The sequence below is a fragment of the Marmota monax genome, unplaced genomic scaffold, assembly GCF_021218885.2.
Source record: "Marmota monax isolate L192 unplaced genomic scaffold, Marmota_monax_Labrador192_F-V1.1 WCK01_AAM20220418_F8-fsc00100, whole genome shotgun sequence".
Classification (NCBI taxonomy): Eukaryota; Metazoa; Chordata; class Mammalia; order Rodentia; family Sciuridae; genus Marmota; species Marmota monax.
In genome coordinates this window covers 812,694-835,430 of record NW_026693872.1, presented here as the reverse complement: position 1 = coordinate 835,430, position 22,737 = coordinate 812,694, and the positions used below count along the sequence as shown (strand labels likewise).

The window sequence follows — 22,737 nt, the reverse complement described above, 5'->3', positions numbered from 1 at the left end:
ACAAAAGAGGAGTTTTTCCTGACTTGATAAAGTCAAACCTTCTTCTTTACACTAATTCATTATTTTATATTTAATGTGCCTAGGAAGATGGCCCAGGGAACAGGGATAATAGTGCTTTTTTTTCCCTCCCTGGCTCAAAAGACCATGCTTGTAGCTAACTGTAGTCATTCCACGCTGAGTGACCACAAGCAATCACTTTACTTCATATCCCCTGCCCAGCACGCCTCCTGGGATTCCTCGTGTGTGGACATGTCCTGTGTTATAAGCACTCAACACAATAAAACAGATGAAAACAAAAGCTTAGTCATCAAGACAAATGGTGGTTCTCTAAGCCATACCAACCAAGAGCCCTAAACGTAAAAATTGAGCTTTTCAGCTTAGGCTGCCTCCAGTACATTTATCACCTCTGTGTGAGTAAGTAAAAGGCTCCCCCAGCCGGTTGTGGTGGTGCACGCCTGTAATCCCAGTGACTTGGGAGGCTGAGGCAGGACGATTCCAAGTCTGAGGTCAGCCTGAGCAGCAACTTAGTAAGACCCAGTCTCAACATACAAAGGGACTGTTTTCTCAGTGATAAAGTACCCCTGGGTTCAATCCCCAGTACCGAAAGAAAAAAATAAAAAAGGAAGAAAGAGAACAAAAACATTCCCTCCTTCTGGACAGACACAGATTTGCAGATCCATGGATTAGTCAGCAAGTTCCATCTTTAGCTGGATTATAAGAAGCAGCCCTTCCTGTAGGTGGACGAAGCCAGGCACCAGGATCCTAAGCCCCGTGTAACATAACCAAAATCAACAGCCCTGGCTTTAGCTCTGGCTCTGTTTCATCTCTGAGCTTCTACCTAAAGAGAAAGAATTGAATTGTGATTTCTATGGCTTTCTTCATCTCTAAAAACTTCAAATTTTCCAATGGGCTTTTCTATTCTTCTACAAGAGGGATTATCTAGCATACAGATACTGCAACTTCTAAGTCTGATATATTTTAGTCATCTGATGACACTCCCTAAATATTTAAATGAAATTATGTATGGTTTGATGTGGAGCAGATTAAAATATAAATGCTTTAGCACATACATGATGTTCCAGGTGTCGAGCAACATGGTGAACCAGCAAAACGGGAATAACTACCCAGTGCTGTCAGCAAATGTCTCAAGATGTGGATCTCACACAATGATGTCTATTGAGGCCTTCACCCATTTTCTGTGGGATCGAGCATCAGACAGTGCTGAATGCCTGAATGCTCTCCCAGAGCACCCACTGCACCCAGGAAGCCAGGATTGCAAAGAACCAGGGACTGTTTTCTCTGTTGATGCCTTGTTGCCAGAAAACAGAAATCAGATCCTTGCCTGGATCCTCCTATCAGCAAATCTGAGTGCCAACAAGCTCTTCGCAGTGGAAGAACAGACAAATAGCAATCTGCTTCAAAGCTCAAGAATTTTGAGCCCTTAAAATTGGGTTTAAAAATCTTATAATCACATGTGCATATAAGGAACCCATTTGCAAGTCTCAAAATGTTAGCAGAAATGAATTTGTTCTTATTTGGGACTATTTCTAAAATTAGTTTTGATTGGGGGATTTATTTGTTTGTATTTGGAGCACATGGGAGGGCTTCTGGAAAGCTATACCTAATTATGTCATTTTTAGAGAAGGAAACTGAAGTCCAGAAAGGGAAAGAAGGTAGCTCCAGGTCACACAGCAGGGTAAATATGATGGGGCTGGGATTATAACTTAATGCTCTTTCCCTTTACCCATGATGAAAATGTAAGCAGAAAGTTTGGCGGAAAACAGATGGCACATAAATCACTGTAACTCAAATTTTCAGTTTCAAAGAATGGATGTTCTTACCACTAACCAAGAACATGCATTGTAGAAAGTAAATCTTAGCTCTACCCGTGCCCATCACAAAGGTGACAGTCTCACACTGGTAAAATATGGCCCACACACCCTGTTTTACAGTCTATAGAATAACCCCATAGACTGTAAAACATCTTTGCAGCATCCCCCTTAGTACTGGGATCAGAACCAGTCATTCTCTGGATTAATATCCCCCTGGGCCAACCATCTGTTTCTTCCAAAGCAGTGTCCCCCAGGAGCTGTGTGCCTGCTAGCAAAAGAGTTGTGGCCCAACAGTGCTTCTAGGTTGTCCAGGAGCTGCTGCGGGACCACTGTCTGAAGACAAAACAGGCACCCGGGAGAAGATATTAAAACAAAGCTCCCTTTATTAAACAACTCCGACACAAGCAGGAATCTGTGAGCTGGGCAGCAGCAATGTGGAGGGGCCGTTGAATATAAGCAGATGAAGACTGGAATCAATCAGACTCACTTTTCTTAGTATAAAACATCCCTTTCCTCTAGGGGCTGCCGCTCTCCAGCAGCCTGGCCACAGTGTCCTGAGCCAGGTGGGATTAGAGATTTTCTTCCAAAGTCACTGAAGTGAAGACCCATTCCATTCCAACCTCTCTGTGACTTTTTGAAGACAACTCAGAGGGCAGTCTCTCCCAGAGCACCTTGGAGGGTGAGCTGAAGTTTCCAGTGTACAGAGTGAGGTTGTTCCCTGGTGAGAACACCAGAACCAAAAGCTCCAGCAAGGCCCTGGGAAGACGGCCCCTCTGTCGCAGGCAGTCCTCAGCCAAGAGCTTCCCTCCTGGAGCTTGGATGGCCCTCATGCCCAGGACACCTGAGGCCATGCAGACTTCACCAGGGGCTCTGCAGACCCAAAGCTTAGCTGACTCTGGAGAGTTGAGCTCACGGCTGTCAGCACCTCGAGAGGACATGGCGGAAAGGCACCGAGCCAGGAAAGCATGCTGAGACCAAGTCACACTCTAACTTTAGAGCTGGGACACACATAAGAGTGTGGATTCGCCAAGAACCAGCTTATTCTCTCTGAGTTTTTGAATGTGCAGCAAATTGTGTGTGTGTGTGTGTGTTTTGTGTGTGGTTTGTATTTTTGGTGTTTAGATGTGTTTGTGCATGTGTATGTGTATGTGTGATGTGTTTGGCGTGTATTTATATGTGTGGCATGTGTGTGGTGTGTTATGTGGTACGTGTGTGATGTGTTTGTGTGTGGTGTGTATATGTGGAGCAAGGGAAGGTGACTGAGCTTTGAAACATCATCTGAAGAAAAACCAAGAAAGACAGAAGTGAAGCAAAGCTAGCACCCTAAGGAACAGAAGGGAGATCTAATGACTCATGTTAACCTGTTAATTTATACCATGGCTCTGTACAAAAATAAAAAGGTTCTTTTAAGATTAACAATTTAAATAAATATTTGATAGAACTTTCTTTCTTGTTTTTATAGCTCATCTTTGGGGTTAATGTTCAGTTCATGCTTTCCTTGCTGCTCCTGATCCAGGATTGCAATCACTTCATCGGCCTTTATTCGTTCCTGCAAAGAAGACAATTGACAAGTTTCTGTTACAAGCATAGTAATCAATCCCAGTGGCAGATGCTTCCTGAACACTTCCAGGCATCCATATGGGCATGGATTGGTGCTAAATCCAGTTAAGGATGAAACCTCATCTTCATCTCCTTTGTCCTAAGTAATTATTTTCCATGATTTCTTTCCTGCAAAACACGTCTTGCATATTCAACCACTTCCTACTCTTGCTACTTCATGGTCTCATCAACATCTCCAGCTCAGCTCAGTATTCTAACTGAATGCACCTTTTCTCCCCCACAGACCTATTCTGTTCCTCAGATACTAAACCTCGCAGTAAAGCCGCTGCCCTCCCATTTGCCATAATAACCTGACCATGGATTCCTGCATCTGATAAGCCATTTCGTCCTTTCCATTTTGTCTCTTTTTTCTGCCCCTTTCTTTTCCAGGCATAATACTGTGGCTTTATTTTGGGCCAGGGTTTCTCAACCTTGGCGCTGCTGACATTTAGACCAGATCATTCCTTGTTGTTGTGTGTGTGTGTGTGTGTGGAGAGAGGGTCAGGTGCATTGTAGAATGTTCAGCAATGTCCCTGGTCTCTACTTACTACAGGTAGCCAACAGGATGTCTCCCTAAGTTGTGATGACCAAAGTGTCCCCAGACATTGCCCAATGTGCCCTAGGCAAAGCTCCTTCTTAACAGCCACTGGTTTAGGTCCACGTTATTTCCTAACTCGGTTGCATCAGAAACTTCCAAATTGAACTCCCTGTTTCGCTACTCACAAGCTTCTAATACTCATGTGCTTTTCTTGGGTCCTGCTCATAAACCTGGCCATATCACTCTGCTGCTCAGTACTCAGACCCTTGGCTTCCAATGGCTTGGAGGTCTGGGTTCATATTTCTCTGTGTGCTTATAAGGAGCTCACTGATTTAGACCTTTCTGTGTCATCAGCCTTATGTTGTTTTCTTCCCTCTCCTCTTCTTACACTCCAACTTCCTGACTTACCTCCTGATCCCTAAATACTACAGTCTCAAAAGAACTGCCAAGTCCTAGTCTAAATTAAATATCCTTCTGGATGTTGCCACTGTATCCTGTGTTTTCTCTTATCTCACACCAACCAGCCATAGGTCTAGCCGGTCGACCACCACACTGCATCTCAAACCTCCCACGTCTTTCACCTTTTCTGTCATTACTCTAAGTCCAGATATCTGCTAAAGTGATCTTCTGGATCTGGTCATTCCCAGAACTGGAGGAGCAAACTGGGAGGAGGAGGATATAATGGCTTCCTAGCAGTTAGAATGGATTTCAAAGTACTGATCCAACCTGGAAAGTGTGGACCTGCTTTCTCTGTTCTCCTTTTGTACTATGCTCCATCTTGCATGTCATAACCCAGTCACTATTCATTGTTTTTTGTTTTGTAATATTTCTTTCGTGGTAGGGAGGTTGTTTGCTTGTTTTTGATTCTGGAAACCCAACTCAGGGCCTTACCAATGCCAAAGCATACACTCTACTGCTGAGCTACACCTCCAACACCTTTTTTGTCTACCTCTCTAAGTTCCCTCTTGTCTCTGGGCCTTTGCATTGTCATCTGAGCCTGAAATGCTCTTCTCCAGATGTCTGTTGGCTCTTCTTGTCACTGGGGTTGCAGCTCACATGTCACTTGCTTGGCGAGAACTCACAGTTTGACAGCCCATTATTCTCAAATCAATTACCTTGTTCCATTTTGCACACACCATTTATGACTATGAGAAATTCTCTCAATTGGTAATATTTTTGCCTATTTGTTGCCTGTCTGTGTCCACTAGAATGTAAACTTCCGGGGAGGAAGGAATCTTATCTTCTTGGTCACTCCATTTTCTAGTGTACAAAAAAAGTTACTGACATTTGGCATTTATATTCAATGAGTCAATACATACATATGAAGGTCTCCTCTAAAATGCTTCTCCTTACAGAAATCTCACTCACCCTGTAAATCTCACCTCAAACATCATCTCCTCAATGACCCTTTCCTGCCTACTTCTTTATATCCCCTGCACATTCATTTGCTACTGACAATTCCTACCACCTTCATATTTTACTTACTTGGGCACCTGTATCATCTCTCCAAAGACTCTGAGCTCCTGGAAACCGGGGGTTAAGCCTCATCTAGTCTGTATTCCCCAGAGGTAGTCTCTAGCACAGTGTAAAGCATAGCAACTTATAAAAACAACTGTTTTATGGCCTAAAAACAAATCTCCTTTCATGCAAGACCTCATAATTGAAAACAATGTTGACATAAAGACAACCAAAATAACCAACTGACTAAAAGTAAACTAAATTGCTGCTATAGCTTTTTTAAAAGGCCTGTTTACTAATTTATGAATATGGTAAGAAAATCTCGATGCTTAAAAAAAAAAAAAAAACTGACACACATGCAAAGTTCTCACATCTGATGGCCACAAAATACTATCACAATTAAGTCTCTTATGAAGGGAAAGAAATTCAAGACCTAAATATGAAATACATGAAACTCGGGGCTGGGGATGTGGCTCAAGCGGTAGCGCGCTTGCCTGGCATGGATGCGGCCCGGGTTCGATCCTCAGCACCACATACAAACAAAGATGATGTGTCCGCCCAAAAAGTAAAAAATAAATATTAAAAGAAAAATTCTCTCTCTCTCTGTCTCTCCACTCTCTCTTTAAAAAAAAAAAAAGAAATACATGAAACTCTAATGTTCTTGTATAATTTATGTTGCTAAATACCTCTTGAGATTCCAGTGTATTTAAAGTAATCTATAATATATGGGAATCTGCCAGAACTAATTTTTTTTTTTTTTTTTTTTTTTTTTTTTTGCCTGCAGGCTTTCCTCACTCAGAGATTCAATCTGAGAAAAGGTTTTAGCCAGGGTTCCCAAACTTTGCTACACATTAGACTCACTTGGGGAGACTTTGAAACTCCTGATGCCCATATAACACTCTATAGAAATTAAATCAGAATTTATGAAGGTGGGAGTCAGTTGTTAATAGTTTTATAAAGATTACCAGGTAATTCCAATGAGAAGAAAGTTTGGGAATCAAGGCATAGACAAAATTTTTTATTGTTGAAGAGGCTCTTGCCATTTCCAACTTTGGCCACTAGATGCCGCTACTGCCTGAAGACTGGAGAAGTTCATAGTACTTTTCCATCCAAGGAGGAAACAATGGCATTGATGTTTTCTGATTAGGAAGGAGCAGGGAATTACTTTGTGTTTATTTTATTAATTTATAGTTAATTGATAGAACAATATGTTTGAAGAGGAAGTTGGAATACAGAATTATTAAATTCCCTCTGAGTAAGGCTAAAATTCTGGTAGTAAGGCAATTTTTAAACAATTTTACTCTTCATTGTTTCCGCCTTTACCTAGGGGCCTTACTGTAGAAGGAGTGCTTTGGAGGGACACTGGTATTTTGGAGTTTACAAAACACAGGGAGGGGGAAATGCTGGGAATGATATTGGCCAAATTATATTTTTATATCATGTGTATGTGCGAATATGTAACAACAAATCCCATCCGTTTGTACAACTATAATGCACCAATAAAAAAAAAAGTGGGTGAAAAAAATAGGGAACAAAAGGAATTCTTGGTGAAGGAGATTGTTCAGTGCTGTTGAACTTCTCAGCTCTGTGCTCTCTTCCCTGTTAGGACAGTTTTTTCTCTTTCCATGCTAGGTATCATCTAGGTATCATCTTCTTTATTTCTGAGTTTAAGTGAGTCTTCCTGTATTCCCATTTCCTGTCTTCTTGATCTCTCCCTGCTCCCTGCAGTCAAGAACTATGTTTTGTTCATCCTGTGCTCCAAGAGCCTGCCTTGCAGGGCTTTCCAGGCAATTAACAAGTCTTCTGTGAACCTGTGTTAAATGTCTGAAAGAATGCTCAGAGAATGTGGGTAAAGAACTTTTGTGAGTTCATTTTTGTTTTGTTGCAGTGCTGGAGATGGAACCCTGAGCCTAAAATGCACACACTAGGCAAGTACTCTTTCTATCTCTGAGGTACAGCCTTGGTCCTTGTTTTTGTTTTTCTTTTTTCTGAGACAGGCTCTTGATAAGTTGCCCAGGCAGGCCCAGAAGTTGTGATTCTGCTGCCTCAGACTCCCTAGTAGCTGGTGTGAGATAGTTTTGATTGTGAAAAATACATAAGAAAAAGGGATTGTTTTAAAGCAGTTGCTGATGAAACTGGATTCAATTTAGGGACCCTAAAGAGCAAAACCAGACAGACCATCATTTTAATGAATAGATTCATTAGAACGTGGGCTGAAGAAGACTTTGCAGTCATTCAAGGTGACCCCTTGTCATGAGGCTCAACTTCCGTATTTCAGGCCAAGTCGCTGACTGGGCTTCAATTGAAGCCACCAATCAGGACTTCCAAAGCAGACAACTCTACTTGATAGGACTAATAATTTGAAAGTTATCCCTTATGGGATAATTTTTCTCCCAGGGACTTCTGCCTATTGGTGTTAATTCATGTCTCTTCACTAGTGCAGACTACAACTGCTGCCCAAGCACATCTACAAGGATGAGATCACAGTCTCTTTTTCAGGCTAAGTGTCCTCAGCTACTTCAAATACGATATTAAGATTTAATTTAGTAGTAGTAATAAGTCATAAAAAGCTTTCAGCTTCCCTCATCCTCTTTCACATGTTTGATAAATTATTCAGTGATCACTTAATACTTTGCCAAGAAAATAATACAGTCTTTTCTCTTGGAGACCCACAAACTGTCATTCCTCTCTCCCAAGGCTCCAATTTGTTAACAAGCTCAATCTTGATTTGTAACTCCCCAATAACACTGATGATTCTGTTTCTGAAAACAGCTTCACTTATTAGAAATGATCAGATTAAAAGCTGCCTTCATAGTTCCTATAAGATATGTAATTGCCACGTCAGGACCAGATCAGGGATGTTTGTTCTTGCTTAGAAAATAGTCCTAGCATTGGAAACAAGAAAAAGAAAGAATTCTGTGAAAGTTTTGTCACGATGTCTTAGGATCCTGAAGGGATATGGAACAAGTTAAAGGACTTTGTAGATTGATCAGTTCAGAAAGCAGGTCTAACTGGCCTTCCGAGTGTTAGGAACTCACCAATTCTCTATAAAGTGGGTTCAAGGTGAACCACAGAGCCACAGCACACCTCTGTCCTTTGGTGACTGCCTTCACCCCATGTGGGTTCTCTCCTCCAGATGAGAAGCTGATCATACGCCCACACTTTGGTTTTATAGAGGCCTGCAAAAGAAAATGACAGCTAGACTTTTTAATTTTAGATCATAAACATTACCCTCCGTGAAATTATCTGGGTTAAGGTTTTAGTCAAAGAATAATGGAATGCTGGGGCTGTAAAAAGAAGTCCTGTCAGTCTTTTGATCTGTAGATAAAACCTCATAAAATAAAATACAAAAAATTAAGCAAAATATGTGGAATAGCTCATGCACATAGTAATTGCTTAATACATGCTGTGCTAATAGCCTAGAGATTCCAAGAAGGCAAAGGTTTCTTTTAATTCACTTATATAGTTTTAACATAGCAAAGCATCTATGTGCAAGGCAGGTGTACATTTAATATTTGTGGAGTTAAAAAGAAATCAAGAAGACATCTGAGCACTGGAAAAGCCTAACTATTCATCTAGATAGTGGTTACATGAGAGCACCCTTTCTAATTCCTTCATTGTGTATTTATGGTTTATACATTTGTCACAATCCAAAGATTTCTAAAAGTCAAATCTAATCCAAATGATGCATTAATCCCTTCAAACTATTGCTAGCCAGTGGTTAATCAGGCTTTGTTTGACTAGCTTCAGTGAAGCGAACATACTACCCTTGGGATGACCTATTCCATGGCCTCTAGGTGTTTTGAGATGAGTGACACAACACTTCAAAGCTTGCGCATTGCTCAGGTGGAGCTGTCCAGTGATATCTAGGTAGAAAAGGGCAGTGAGGGAAAAACAGATATTGCTGGGGGCACTGGGTCGGTGTGGAAGATGGAAAAGCAGGCTCTTCAAGTTGAATGAGCTCAAGCAACTGGATATTAGAAGCCTTGGTTGTGGTTTTAAGAAGTGTCTGATGTGAGTAGAGACTATTTTTCTTTTTTAGGAAATATTGAAACCTTACAAATTCTATAGTAGACCTTAGGAAGTAAAGCAAATGCAAAACAGTGAGACTGGCCATTCTACTGCATGCTAAGAGGGACCTTTGAATGAGCTGTTCTCTGAACTGACTTGAGTTGATACAAGCCCATTAGGGGAGTTTTCATTTTCTTTGTGCATAACATGAGATGGCTGTGGTTTCCTCACTAGTGCCTTCCAGAAGAATGTCTGAAGCATTTCCTGAAGTTCTGGGATAACATTTATACTCCCAGACTGTATGAATCACACGGAAGGTCGGAGGAAGGTGGAAGAGTCAAGAAGTCAGAGACCCAGGTGTGTGTGTATGCCCACGTATGCATGTATTTTTATGCCTCTGTGTGTGTACACGTGCGTGTGTGAGTATTAAGTGGAGGAGCAGAAGGGAGAAGTCAGTTTCTGGTTGTTTTCCTATTCACAATAATCAAAGAGTGATTTGTCTTTTCTAGATAGTGGCTTCTCTTAAGCAGCTGTATGGAGGTGACTGTTCTGATGTAAATCTGGTGTCCACAGTATCAGTATGATTCCAATTTGGCAGAGACAGAACTTGCTGTGCCTTTCTGCATAGAAATAGAACAATAAATAATGTGTGAAGCCTGTGAAGTGGGATAGAAAAACCTTCCTAGTAAGTGACCTTGGGAGCTGGAGCTTCAAGTTCTCTGAACAGCACCCTCTGAGGAGCTGGTCAGAACTCACATGACCACACATGATGGCCATCACTCTGTGATTACCAGTTCTTGGTGGAAACATTTTAGGATATTAAAGAAAGACTGTCAGGACAATTCAGAGTTTTCTTTCTAATGAAATTAGAAGAATTGAAAGGATATTTAAACATGAAAAATTTCAAGAAAGCTTAGGAGAACAAGTTATGGAATGGCTGAAGCAATCAGAACTGATGACAGGGGAGTAGGCTCTCAGGGCTCATCAGGACTGACCAAACAGGGAGCTTCACCTGTCACACATGGAGGAATAAAGAAGCTTTCATTCTCAATTCTGACATGGTTTCTACAGGACACTGTGTTCTGGAGTTTAATTAAATGGTTACAGACATATTTTGGAACACCGCACCATTAACATTGAATTTCATTTGTCACAAAGCAAACACAACTTATTAAATTTTATCTTCTTCAGACTTACACGGAGAGCCCCAAACCCTTTAATTCTTGTTCCACAAATAAATGCTATTATTTAAAATAAGCCATTTGTCTTCCAAGTATACAATTTTCCAAGTATGATTTTTACAAACAATTTTTCCTTCCATCTAACTGATAATAAAGAGCTGGAAAGAATTTGAGAGGTACTTATCCTTAATCAATGTAAACATTCAGTCACTGTTCAATTCATCATACAATATCAAGATTTTTCCAAAGTAAAGGATGGGAAAACTCTAATTCTTTTTGTGGCCCTGAGGTCAATACTTTTCTGTTTGTCCTTTGGAAGTCAAATAAGAGAAACAGAAAAGGAAAACTGTCCATTTCTCTTTGTTGAGACTGGAATAAATTTACTATGGGAAAGAGGTAAGAACTGGAAATTATTCAACTTCAATAATTCCTAAAATCTTTACCCATGAATCTTAATTATCCCTGAAATGTTCTAAAAACTCTGTCATATGCATTAATCTAAAGAATTGATAAGCCTTTGGGTTAAAAATTTAAGCCAGTTTTCATTTACTTTTTTGAGGAGAGGTTAGATCCATTCCTTTTAAAACCATAAATTATCTGATAATTATAGATAAATAAAAGGAGAATAGTATCTACTTTGACATGGTTAAAAAGCAGAATTTCAGTTAACTTACATTCAACAGTGAATGAAACTGATTCATACATAGTATTCCAAGCATCAATTCTTTCAAACATTCAACGTCTCCAAACATGGCCACTAGGGGGAGTAGAAGCAAAGAAATCTTCTCAACCACCTGTCTGATTTTATTTGAAACTGATTTTCTCCAAAGTGTATAAGATGGAAATGATTTTGTACCTCAGTTTCAGTGTTAGCAAAGCTCAGAAACAAAATGACTTCTACATACAGCTTTTACAAAAGTGACATTCTAGTGTAGGGCTTTTAAACTCCAACCAAGAACATCAATTCACTTAGTTTTCTACATTATGAAACATCAAAACACTCCCCAGATAAATATTTAAATTTACAAAAAAAAAAAAAAAAACAGTGAAGCATCACAAACTTTTGAACATATATCATTGTATTAAACTGCATAAAATATTTTTTTTAATTATAACAATATTTCTAAACAAGTTAAACCAGAATCTTCATAGAAATTCTCTTTAAACCAAGGAATATATGATATTTTATATCACCTGCAACAGCACAGTAGTATGTCATGAAAGATACATAGATGACGTACTGTTCAGAAAAGCATGAAGCTATGAGAGTAAAATTACAAAACTCAGTAAAAGTTGAGAAATGGCTTATGTAATGCAAAACCTTGAAGTTTATCATATACAGGTCCCAATTATTTAGATTTGTATGGAAGAAAGACATATCTCATAACCTATTTATAATTTATTCCCTCAGTTGGAAAAACCTGTTTTTTTAACCATTATGTATGTTCTTTGTTTAAAGATCAAATGATGCTAACTAAAACAGGTATGGTGGTGCATGCCTGTAATCCAGGCAACTGGGGAGGCTGAGGCAGAAAAATAGCAAGTTCAATGCCAGCCTCAGTAACTTAGCAATGACCTTTCCCAAAATAAATGAATGAATAAATTAATTAATTAATTAATTAATAAGTGAAAGGGCTGGGGATGTAGCTCAGTGGCCAAAAGAATGCCTGGGTTCAATCTCAGTACTGAAAGGGGTGGGGGGAGATGCTAACTGTAGAGTCTGTAAGTGCTATGGAGGCTGGTTTTCCAAAGGCACTGGTTTGCTTAGGCGAATGTTGGTAAATTTAGGTTTTGATCTACATATTTGTGTGTATGTGTATCAACCTCTGTAGGTTTATTACTTACACTAAAATTATATGTTTGTATTTGTTATGGTTTAGATATGAAGTGCCCCCCAAAAGCTCATGTGTGAGAAAATGCAAGAAAGTTTAGAAATGTAATGATTGTTATTATTAAAGGTTTAACCTAATCAGTACATTAATCCTCTAATAGGGATTAACTGGGTGCTAACTGTAGACAGGTAGGGTGTGGCTAGAGGAGGTAAGTCATTGTGTGGGGGGGTGCATTTGGGGTATATATTGTGTTCTTAGTGAGCAGAGCTCGCTTTCTCTCTGCTTCCTGGAGCCATGTCCTGAGCCTCCTTCCTCCACCACACTCTTCTACCATGATTTCCTACCTCACCTCTGGCCTGGAGCAATGGAATTGACAATCTATTGAATTGACTGAGACCTCTGAAACCATAAAACCCCAAATAAATTTCTCCTTCTCAAAATAATTAACACACTAACAGCATCAAAAAAGCTGACTAAAATAGTATTTGTACATACACACATATGCATAGACCCTTTTTTGATCATTTGAGTAACTAGGGATTTGGAGGCCAATGCTCAATCCAAGCATGTGGAACACCAGGTTACTTGAATTTATTCTGTATATTTATTTGACTTGTCCTAGACTTGGGTAACTAAGAACTAATGTTTTTATGTTTCCATCAAAGAATCAGAAAGTCTAGATTTTGGTTCCAAGTTGAACACTAACTATCTATGTGGTCCTCATCAAATCCTTATTATCTCTACTCTTTATTTATCTTCAAATTGAACGAGAAGATGTTTATGTATGCTTCTATTTCTAAAAGTTTATGGTTTATCAATTTACTTGGATTCTTTCCACCCCTTGAATTCTTGAGCTCAGAAGTATTTGGAATCCAGCACTCTGGAAATCCTTGGAAGAATGTAAGACAAAATAAAAAAACACTAAATAAATTTGCAGGAAGAAGCTTACTCACAGTCACAGTCTTAGCATCCATTTCAGTGAATATGAATTCTCCTCCTTCGAAGTCGTCATTCATATACAGGAGAGCACTAAAGGAGAAAGGGAGAGACATTCATAGGACAATATTCTCAAAATATCATCACTGTGGAACATGAAGACAGGTGATGATTGGGCTTCCTGATTAGTAAGTTGCCTTTGAACTAGACATCTCAATATTTGACCCACCAGACCCTTGAAGGTAAGATCAGATATAATTTGGGTTATACCTCTAAAGGATTTATTAATTCTACTTACATAAAAGTTCTAATCATATTTCAAAGCTCAGATCACTTTTCACTTCCTCCAAAGAATATCTAACTAGATTTATTTTAATGGAGCCCTCTGAACCCACCCACATTGCTTTTAACTCTCTTCTTCTCTCACATACTAGTAACTACTTTTTCCTTAATTACGTGGACCCTGGCCTGCAAAGAGGGGGTGCTAAAAATTATTTTAGAATAGGAAAGTGTCGTAATAATTAACACACTATTATACACATGGGGACTACGACTCCTGATTCTTCCCTTTATAGACAAAGATATCTTTCAACATCATAAAAGAGTATTTTTTTTCTGAGTTTCTGTTTTCTTGTTTGCAAAATGCACCATAGTTCTTCAAATGTGTGAGTCATTGATAAGTGATATGAGAAGATCCCCAGGTATGCTAGGACACCATGACTTTGTGTTCTCAGACTGAGATGTACATACCCAAAAAGGGTATGCCTCAGTGAAAACACAATGATTTAAAAACAACAACACAACACAACATACACTCTCCTTGGTAGGAGGAAAATGTGCATGATTTTGAAGATAAAAATGAAGTTGCCACTTCTCAGCTATGGAAGCTGCTTCAGATTACTTGAGAATCTCTGCTTCACAGAGATAAAGATGACAAGGGAAACAGAATAGCTTTCCAGTTCCCATGGATTACTGTTGGGTGGGAGCTTGGTTCTGAAGGAGTCGCGGGCTTACCTATAGTCCCGGAAAGTGTAAGCAGGAGGCTCCTTCCAGCATTCATTGGCTTCTGGATCCAACAGGCAGTTATCAGCATGGATGGGATGACTGAGGTCATTTCTTCTATCCTGTTGACCTGCCAGAAAAAGGAATAATATTGATTAACTGTCTTCTCCCGTTCCTGGTGTCCTTTGTAAATGAGAGGAGAGGAGGCACAGCAGATGAAAGGACAGTGAGCAAGCAGTCAGGAGACTCTGGTCTGGTTTTGACTTGAACTTGATGTGAAACCTTGAGCAAATCACACCTGTCTCTTCAACTATAAGCACACTCTGATAGAAATATACGTGTATAAGCTCCATGCATTTCATGGGTTGTACTTCAAAAAGGATAAGGATGAAATGAAAATGAAAACAAATGATTTTGATTCAGAGGAAACTCCCCCAAGTGTTGCCTACTCCTATGGCATCTTTCCTGTGGCATTCAGGTGGGTGGAAGAGAAGATGCTCAGGAGAAATGATAATGGACATCTCTTCAATAATCTCTTTAACAAACAGCAACCATAATGTCCAGGTCCCTGGTCCCTTAGAAAGAGAAGCCTAGAGAAGAAAAGCATTTTTTTCTGTATGATGTCAACAATAAAGAGAAATAGATTTGAAAATATTCAGAGAGAGAGTCTTCAGGAATTTTAGGGGACCAAAAAGGAGCAAAAGAGGGATGTAAAAAATAAGTCCTGAGTTTCCTAAGTTGCTACTGTTCCTCCTTCTTCTCTTCCTCCTTTAGAAATACAGAACTCTTCTAAAATATTAGGCTACATGAAATAGAGCTCTGTTTTACATAGTTTAAATTCCCATTGTATTGTGGGTAGAAAGGAACAAGTTCAGGCTCTGAATTCTCACCAGACAGGGCTGTTCGGCAGACCATGTGTGTATAGGAAAAATAAAGGGTTGAATTCAGCATGAAATAGGACTCTACGATCTTTCGGGCCTTCTCACTGATGTCATAAAACAGACGTGCACTCTTCAGTGGGACTCGGCCCTCATAACCAAACTGAAAAGAAAAGCAAAATAAAAACATTAGAAAGCAGTGGATTGACCAGTAGAATTAAAAAAACAGGAATTTTATTTTTCCTCAGACCTGATCTTAGAGACTCCCTATCTTAGTCTCTTCTCCCTATCCTTTGTGGAATGTTGGGGTAGGGGTTTCACAAGCTGTTAGATCCTTTAGTCACTTTAGTTGCATGTATTCATTTCAGTAATTAAAATATCTATGTCCTTAACTATGCATTTTAAATAGATACTTTAAATCTGAGCTCAGGCTTGCCTAAGGCTGGAAGCCTGCAATAGAAGAGTTTGGCAGCAGAAACTACTAAATGTCTGCAAAAAAACTTTTGCTTCTTTTTGAGATATGTTCCTTACACATGGCTCCAGCAAGGAAGCACATTCACCCATTCAGGGCCATACATGTGTATGAGACCATGTGAGTAAGTCTTGGACAGGGCAATGTGAGTGTAGGAATGTACACCCCATTAAAATTTCAACCATGATCCTTGCATTTTCTTCTCCCGTCTGCTATGTAGATAGACACACCCAAAATAACTATGAAAACCACTTGAAGATGGCAAAGATCTTCAGTTTGGCCCTTGAATGATTGTGAGGACTAGTGTTTCCTTTCCTTAACTCCACATCTCTCCCAGATGATTTCATTTTATGCAAGCAAGAAATAAACTTGTTTTGAGTAAGAAGAGAGAGAGAGAGAGAGAGAGAGAGAGAGAGAGAGAGAGCAGTAGGTCAATGGGAGGGCTTTGAAGACAATACAGGGTGGCTATATCTACACTAATTAATGGGGATACTGATGGGATTAGGGTTAGGATAAAGAGCTGCTGAAATAAGCTCTTACTAATTATAAAGGGAAAATTAAAAGCTAATTGTTTCCTTCCCTCTTCTCTCATAATACATTCTTAATTCCTCTCTAATAACACTTCTTGCTGTAAAGAATAATTACTTGTTTGGGTATGTTTTTATAACCAGATCATGAGCTCTTTGAGGACAGGGGTTTTGTGGGGGTTTTTTTGTCAGGTACAAATTTAATGTAAATGTGAAGTTTAATAAATTAATGACGGAATGAAGGATTGATTAAAAACAATAAAGGTGTCTGGGCACGTGTAACTCAGAGGCAGAGCATGTATTTAGTATGCACCAGACCCTGGTTCAATCCTCATCACCCCAAAACAAATATAACAAAGTTTCTGCTTCATATTTGCTCCTGATTGATGTATATTCTAAACTCTTCTCTTTCCTGTGTCTGTCATTCACTAAAGCCTCTGGGTTGACACTTAGGAACCCAAACCCAAACACAGTGAGACTTTACTTTGAGCGCTTTCAGGACAGTTGCACCTTCAAACTTTTCATTGGGCGTATGGGGTGAAGTTTTTCCTCTGTAGCCATCACCAACAAGCATGATTCCCTGGAGGCAAAAGGCAAGAAGATGTTTCATAAGTGACAATGATGAATTCATCTGGTCTTTCTTTTTGCTTTGGCTGCCAGAAAGATGATAATCAAGGTGAATACTCAGAACCATCCCCATTTTATTCCAGGATACAGGCATAATTAATTTTTTCTAATCAAAAGAAATACCTGTATTTTGTCTTCTCACTACATTTCATTATACAATATTTTTCCTTTTTAGTAGAAATATATAGAAATAATAATATAAATAGAATGCAATAATCCATATGTCAGTTGAGTATTGATTAAAATAAAGGGATTTCCCCCAGTGACTTTATATGCTAGGCAGGGAACATGCTGGATGGGCATTGTCCTGGGAATTAAGCCACTGGGATATTCCCATCTGCAAAAGTAAAAAATCATCAGAAGCCAAAGCTAAGAAAATCTCTCTGCAATCAGTGTCCTTCTCCTAAACAAAGTCAAAAGTCAGGCCTAAAAGTGGGACCGGACCACGGCTCCTCCAGGCTCATGACAGGCCCCTGCCCCACTCCATGCTCACACTGGCCACGCTGTGGAGCTCCCGGCACTGCTCCTCTGATAGGACATTATCCAGGAGAACCCTCTGGGTCCCATTCAGCTGCTCTGAGTTGTAGACGAAAGTGATGTTCTCATAGAGCAGAGGGCCACCTGAAGGCACAGAGCACATTATCTTATTATCTCTCCTCAAGGAGGGAACACAGAGCACACAACAGCTTTGAGTGGACACTTTGGGACAGACAGATTACTCAGGAAGATGGAGACACAATGACTAATAACATCTTAGGAAACTCAAGAAACACAATATGAATTCAGGGAAAAGTCAGATATTTGACTGCTATATTTTCCTATAGTGTCATAATAATATATTGCATTAATATGGTATTTTGGGATAGAAAAATTACATTTGATTCCCCCATGGTCCTGAAAAGTAGATCAGGCAACTCCTAGAATTCTCCTCTGAGAAGACTCATCCTTCTCCACAGCCCCTCATTTATATCTCTGTCATATTACAGGAAATGAATTGGTCACATGTCGGTGTTGCCCAGGTATGACATGCACCACTCAGTTCACTGGCATCACAGCAATGCCTCTGCCAGGTGACCCTGGTGTCACACCAATCTTCCGCTCCTTCCCCAGCCTCTCCCATCCCCCTGCTTAACTGGTTCCAGGAGGTCTTGTATTTGTAGTAGTTGTTTTTTCTGCTTTCTGGGTAAAGTCTTGACATTGCTTTTTCTGCACAGGAGGGTTTCCTGTAGGCTGCTCTCTCCCTAGAGAAAGCCTACAACTTTAGAGAAATTAGCTCTCTAGAGCCTCTTCGGAGTGAGATTCTTTGGGGTCACATTTTAGATTGCAAAATTATAAAATCTAGACCTAACAAGGTCCTTTCCTTATAGAGTAGGAGTCATTAATGGTGAAGAAATCTTCAGATGCAGCAGAGTGCAGACATTTTGAACCAGAAACTGACCAGAAAACATTGATATATATATATATATATATATATATATATATATATATATATATATATATATATATATATATATATCTCCTTAAAACACTCCTGATAAGTATAAGGACCTGACAAGCTGATAAATACCTGAGTAAGGGCAGTTCATTCTGGAGGATGTGAGGGTGTGGAGGTACATCTCCCCTGTCCTCCCCGAGTCTAGCAAAATAATTCCTCCCTCCTTTGTCTCTCCCTCCTCCCTTCCTCTCTTCACTCCCTCTCTCCCTTCTTTCCCTCCCATGGCAGAGAGATTCTCAGGTAGCCCTTAATGATCACTGCCTCCTGCCTTTCAGACCCTGGTGTAATTTTTTCCCACAAGTGTGGGTGGGTCTGACACCTGCTTCTCTAACCAGCCCCACGACCACATGGGGCTAAATCACACGTGCGGAGACATCAAAATTGGTGTGTGTTTCATTTCTATAAAACAGATTACTCAACCTGGGGAGTAGCACTACTTTTTTATTAGTCTAGTTAGAAAAAAATGGGGGGCTTTATCACAGAACATGATTAATAGAGCATTAAAAGAATGAGATAGTGTTTCTCAATTTTGAGTAATGTATGGTTATCTGTTACAGCCAGTGGTCCCTAAGGAGCTCCAGTGTGAACAAATTATTTTACTGTGGTTTTTTTCTACCATCTTTGTAATTATAAAACTATGTATACTGTATTTATTTTTATTATTTCATACAAGTATAATACCAAAAATTACTTACAAGATTAAATAAAAGCAAGACCATAAAGCCATCTAAATTCAAATTAACAACCCTAATAAAATGGTCAATGTTATTTCACTGAAGATAAAACAACAGATTTCACATGCAGATTCTTCTAAATATTCTGGACCAGGCTCTTCTGAACCAGCATTTCTTACAACACTGTGGTGTATAATGGCATGTTCTTTCCACCACAACTTTTCTCTATAGAATCTACTTTAAAATCTTATAGTATGTGATGAATTTTGGGCTTCATCTGGCCTTAATATATTATTTAGAAGCTTATCCCCTTCATTTGTTCTTAGTCCTCAATCACTGATGTATGAACAACTGGGCCAACATGACCTTAACTGAGAAGGGAAACCTCAGGCAACACCTAGCTACAAGGTGGTCATCAGATGACCTACTCATTTCATCCCTTAATTTTTAAAATTGTCACCAAAATTTATAAATATAGAATTTCTTGGATTCTAAAAACATATTCACCAGCCCCCAGTTTCAGTATCACACATTTTGGATGAACAGAAAAATATGTTTTTCTACAATATTTTTGTGCTGACAAGTTTTGGGCCAAGTATTGTGTTAAGTAAAATTGATAAGGATTTCCTGGAACTTTTACTGTGTGAATAAGCCCTATGGATCTCCTAAGTAGTGATGTGATATGCAGAAGATTTTAGCCTTAATGAACATAATTCCTCCCTCCTTTGCCTGTCCCTTCTCCCTTCCTCTCTTCATTCCCTCTCTCCCTTCTTTCCCTCCCATGGCAGAGAGATTCTCAGATAGCCATTAATGATCACTGCCTCCTGCCTTTCAGACCCTGGTGTAATTTATTTCCCACAAGTGTGGGTGGGCCTGGCACCTGCTTCTCCAACCAGGAGAATATGACCAAGGTGATGGAATGTCACATCTTCCTTACATTATATAAGATTGCAACTTGGATCTTCAGCAGACTCAGTCCATTGCCTTCCCATGCTTTGATGTGATGCAGCAGGTGGCTGCTTTGGAGCTCCGTGGCAAAGAACTGAGGACCTCCTCCAGCTGGCATCCAATAGGAACTGAAGAACTACAGGCAACAACCCGCTAGGAACCGAATTCTGCCATCTGATTTGGAAGAAGATACTTCCCAGTCAAGTCTGGGAAGAGATCCTAGCCTTGACCACCAATATGTGACAGACTGAAGTTGATTCAGCCACACTGACCCCACACCCCTGACCCATAGCAACTGTGAGATAACAGAGCTGCTGTTAACTGCTCTATTTGGGCCTTTTTTTTTTTTTTAACAGCAACAAAACAAAACAAAGCATGTGCTGAAAAGCTCTCGTGGGGAAAGAAATACAGTTCTCCTCAATGCAGGTTTTTGAAAGCCTCTTCTTATCTACAACTGCAGTTGGCCCTCCATATGTATGGTCCTGCAGCTATGGATTCACCACCTTAGATTGAAAATAGTTGGAAAAAAAAACTGTACTGGATATGTACAGCTTTTATTCTATCGTAACACAGTATGACACCAATTTACATAGCATTTACTTGTATTAGGTATGGCAAGCAATTTACACATATAATTTAAAGTATAAAGGAAGCTGAACATAGGTTATATTCAAGTAGTAAGACATTATATAAAAGGGATTGAGAATAATTGGATTCTGGTATCCTTGGTGGTGGGGGAGGGGTCCTAAAACCAATTCCAGGTGGTCACCCAGGGATAACTGTATTTAATCAAAAGTTATGCTTTTCCATAGTGGGGGGTGGGGTAGGGAAGAATGAAAGCACTTTGGATTGTGCAGAGGGGAGTGAGGGGAGAGATGGGGTGGTGGGGATGGGTAGGATGGTAGAATGAAACAGACATTATTACCCTATATACATGTATGATTGACTACACTACTGGTGTGACTCAGCATCGTGTACAGCCAGAGGAATGAGAAGTTACGCTCCATTTGTGTAAATGTGTCAAAATGCATTCTACTGTCATGTATAACTAATTAGAACAAATTTTTAAAAAATCAAAGGGAGATCATGGGAAGAGAAGAATGAGAATGGGGGAAGGGAGAAGGAGAAGAAAAGGGGAAGTGCTTGGGAATAATACTGGCCAAATCATATTGTTACAGTGTGTGCATGTATAAATAGATAACAATAAATCCCACCATTATGTACAACCATAATGCACCAATAAAAATATGGGAAAACAAAAACAAAAAAACAAAAAAAAAAGGTTATGCTTTGGAATACACATTGCTATGTTGCATGCAGAAAGTTAAGAAGAAAAACTGGGAATTGGATTCCAAAGTCTGGGTTCAGATGCCTGCCCAACATGTTATGAGCTGTGAGACTTTGGAGAAGTTACCAAACCCCTTCACATGAGAGACTGCTACTATTAAAATGAATTGTGCGTAAATTTGCTTGAAATATTATAAAACACAGAAATGAAAAATTGATAAGAATGAGTACTTCTATTAGTACTATATTACTCATAGTTTTTTATTATTATAACAATATTTGGCTCTATTTAAAAACTACTTTTGGCAACTCTCTAGTTGTGATTCCACTAATTTTAATCTTACATGACTAGACATATAATATTCTACTCTCCCATCTCTGTACCTTTGCTCTATTTGTTTTGTAGACTAGAATGGCTCTCTCCACACCCTGTCAATTCAATCTGAAGTCTGTTTTTGAGCTGGGGATGTACAGCTCAAGGTAGAGTGCTTGCCTAGCAGGCCAAAGGCTCTGGGTTGGATTCCCAGCCTGGCAAGAAATTTAAAAAATAAATAAACTGTACTTTCTCTCAAAGCACTTCTCAGCTCTGTCTTCAAGTTTTTTAGATGAACTAACCTATATCCCATATGACCTTTCCCACATTATCTAGCATTCATTAGCTGACTATATATGACAGAGCTAAGTTCTGTGGCCTCACTAAGCCTCAGGTATTCAACTCAGGAAGGAGATGAACACACTGTCCCTGCCTAACTCACAGGATTATTGTAGGGGGAAAAAAACAATGGGCAAGTGAATTTGAAGCACATTTTTAATAATATACAAATCTGAGTCATTCTTGTTTTTAAGCATTTCTTTCAGGCTTTTATGAACTCTAGTAATTTAGTCCTAAACTTAATTTTCCAGAGAAAGTGGATTCTGCATTAATCTAGATAAGAATGGTTCACACATTACCCTCTTCCTCCCCTCCTTTAAAAGTGAAAGCCAATGGGAACTTACCTTCTCTTAGATCTCGATCTATCTTGGGCGATGACTTTTTCCCCATTGATAATCCATGAACTTCTGCCCCCTCTACATTCACTCCTGAAGGGACCCTGTCCATTCAAAAAAAGTTGCAATGAAATTTTCCACTGAGTAAAGATGTTCAAAAGAAAAAATAGTATACTGAAGAATTCTATGGTTCTTATTACATATTTCTGTTTTACATAAGCCCACTTGTCTTTTAAAATCAAACTTTACATGTCCCTGCCTATATGAGGTTCTTCTCTATTTCTTCAATGAATATGTTCCACTTCACTCCTGTGAATCTTCTTTGCAAGCTTCATTACAATTAAAGGTATCTATAACTTAACCTCCTTCAGATGAAAGCATAGTTCCAATGGAGCAAGAAAAAGTTATCATATGAATCTTTTTAATGCTCAGAATATTGTGCTTTGAACATGG

At 39.4% G+C, this 22,737-nt stretch overlaps 1 protein-coding gene across 2 annotated transcripts in view; it reads right to left on the bottom strand.

Annotated features, from left to right (window-relative positions):
* Positions 1-2,197: 2,197 nt before the first annotated feature.
* P3h2 (prolyl 3-hydroxylase 2) overlaps positions 2,198-22,737 on the bottom strand; it is a 151,968-nt gene continuing 131,428 nt past the window's right edge. Inside the window, exons 8-15 of one of the 2 annotated variants that reach the window (XM_046462544.2) lie at positions 22,294-22,388; positions 17,387-17,514; positions 16,751-16,846; positions 15,280-15,430; positions 14,402-14,519; positions 13,405-13,480; positions 8,466-8,606; positions 2,198-3,381 (exon numbers count right to left, since the gene is read on the bottom strand). In XM_046462544.2, the coding sequence (XP_046318500.1) occupies positions 3,289-3,381; positions 8,466-8,606; positions 13,405-13,480; positions 14,402-14,519; positions 15,280-15,430; positions 16,751-16,846; positions 17,387-17,514; positions 22,294-22,388 (898 nt within the window). In that variant the 3' untranslated portion in view covers positions 2,198-3,288. Of the gene's footprint in view, positions 3,382-8,465; positions 8,607-11,293; positions 11,377-13,404; positions 13,481-14,401; positions 14,520-15,279; positions 15,431-16,750; positions 16,847-17,386; positions 17,515-22,293; positions 22,389-22,737 lie in introns of those variants that run through there. The other variant, XR_006855716.2, reaches the window with a different exon arrangement.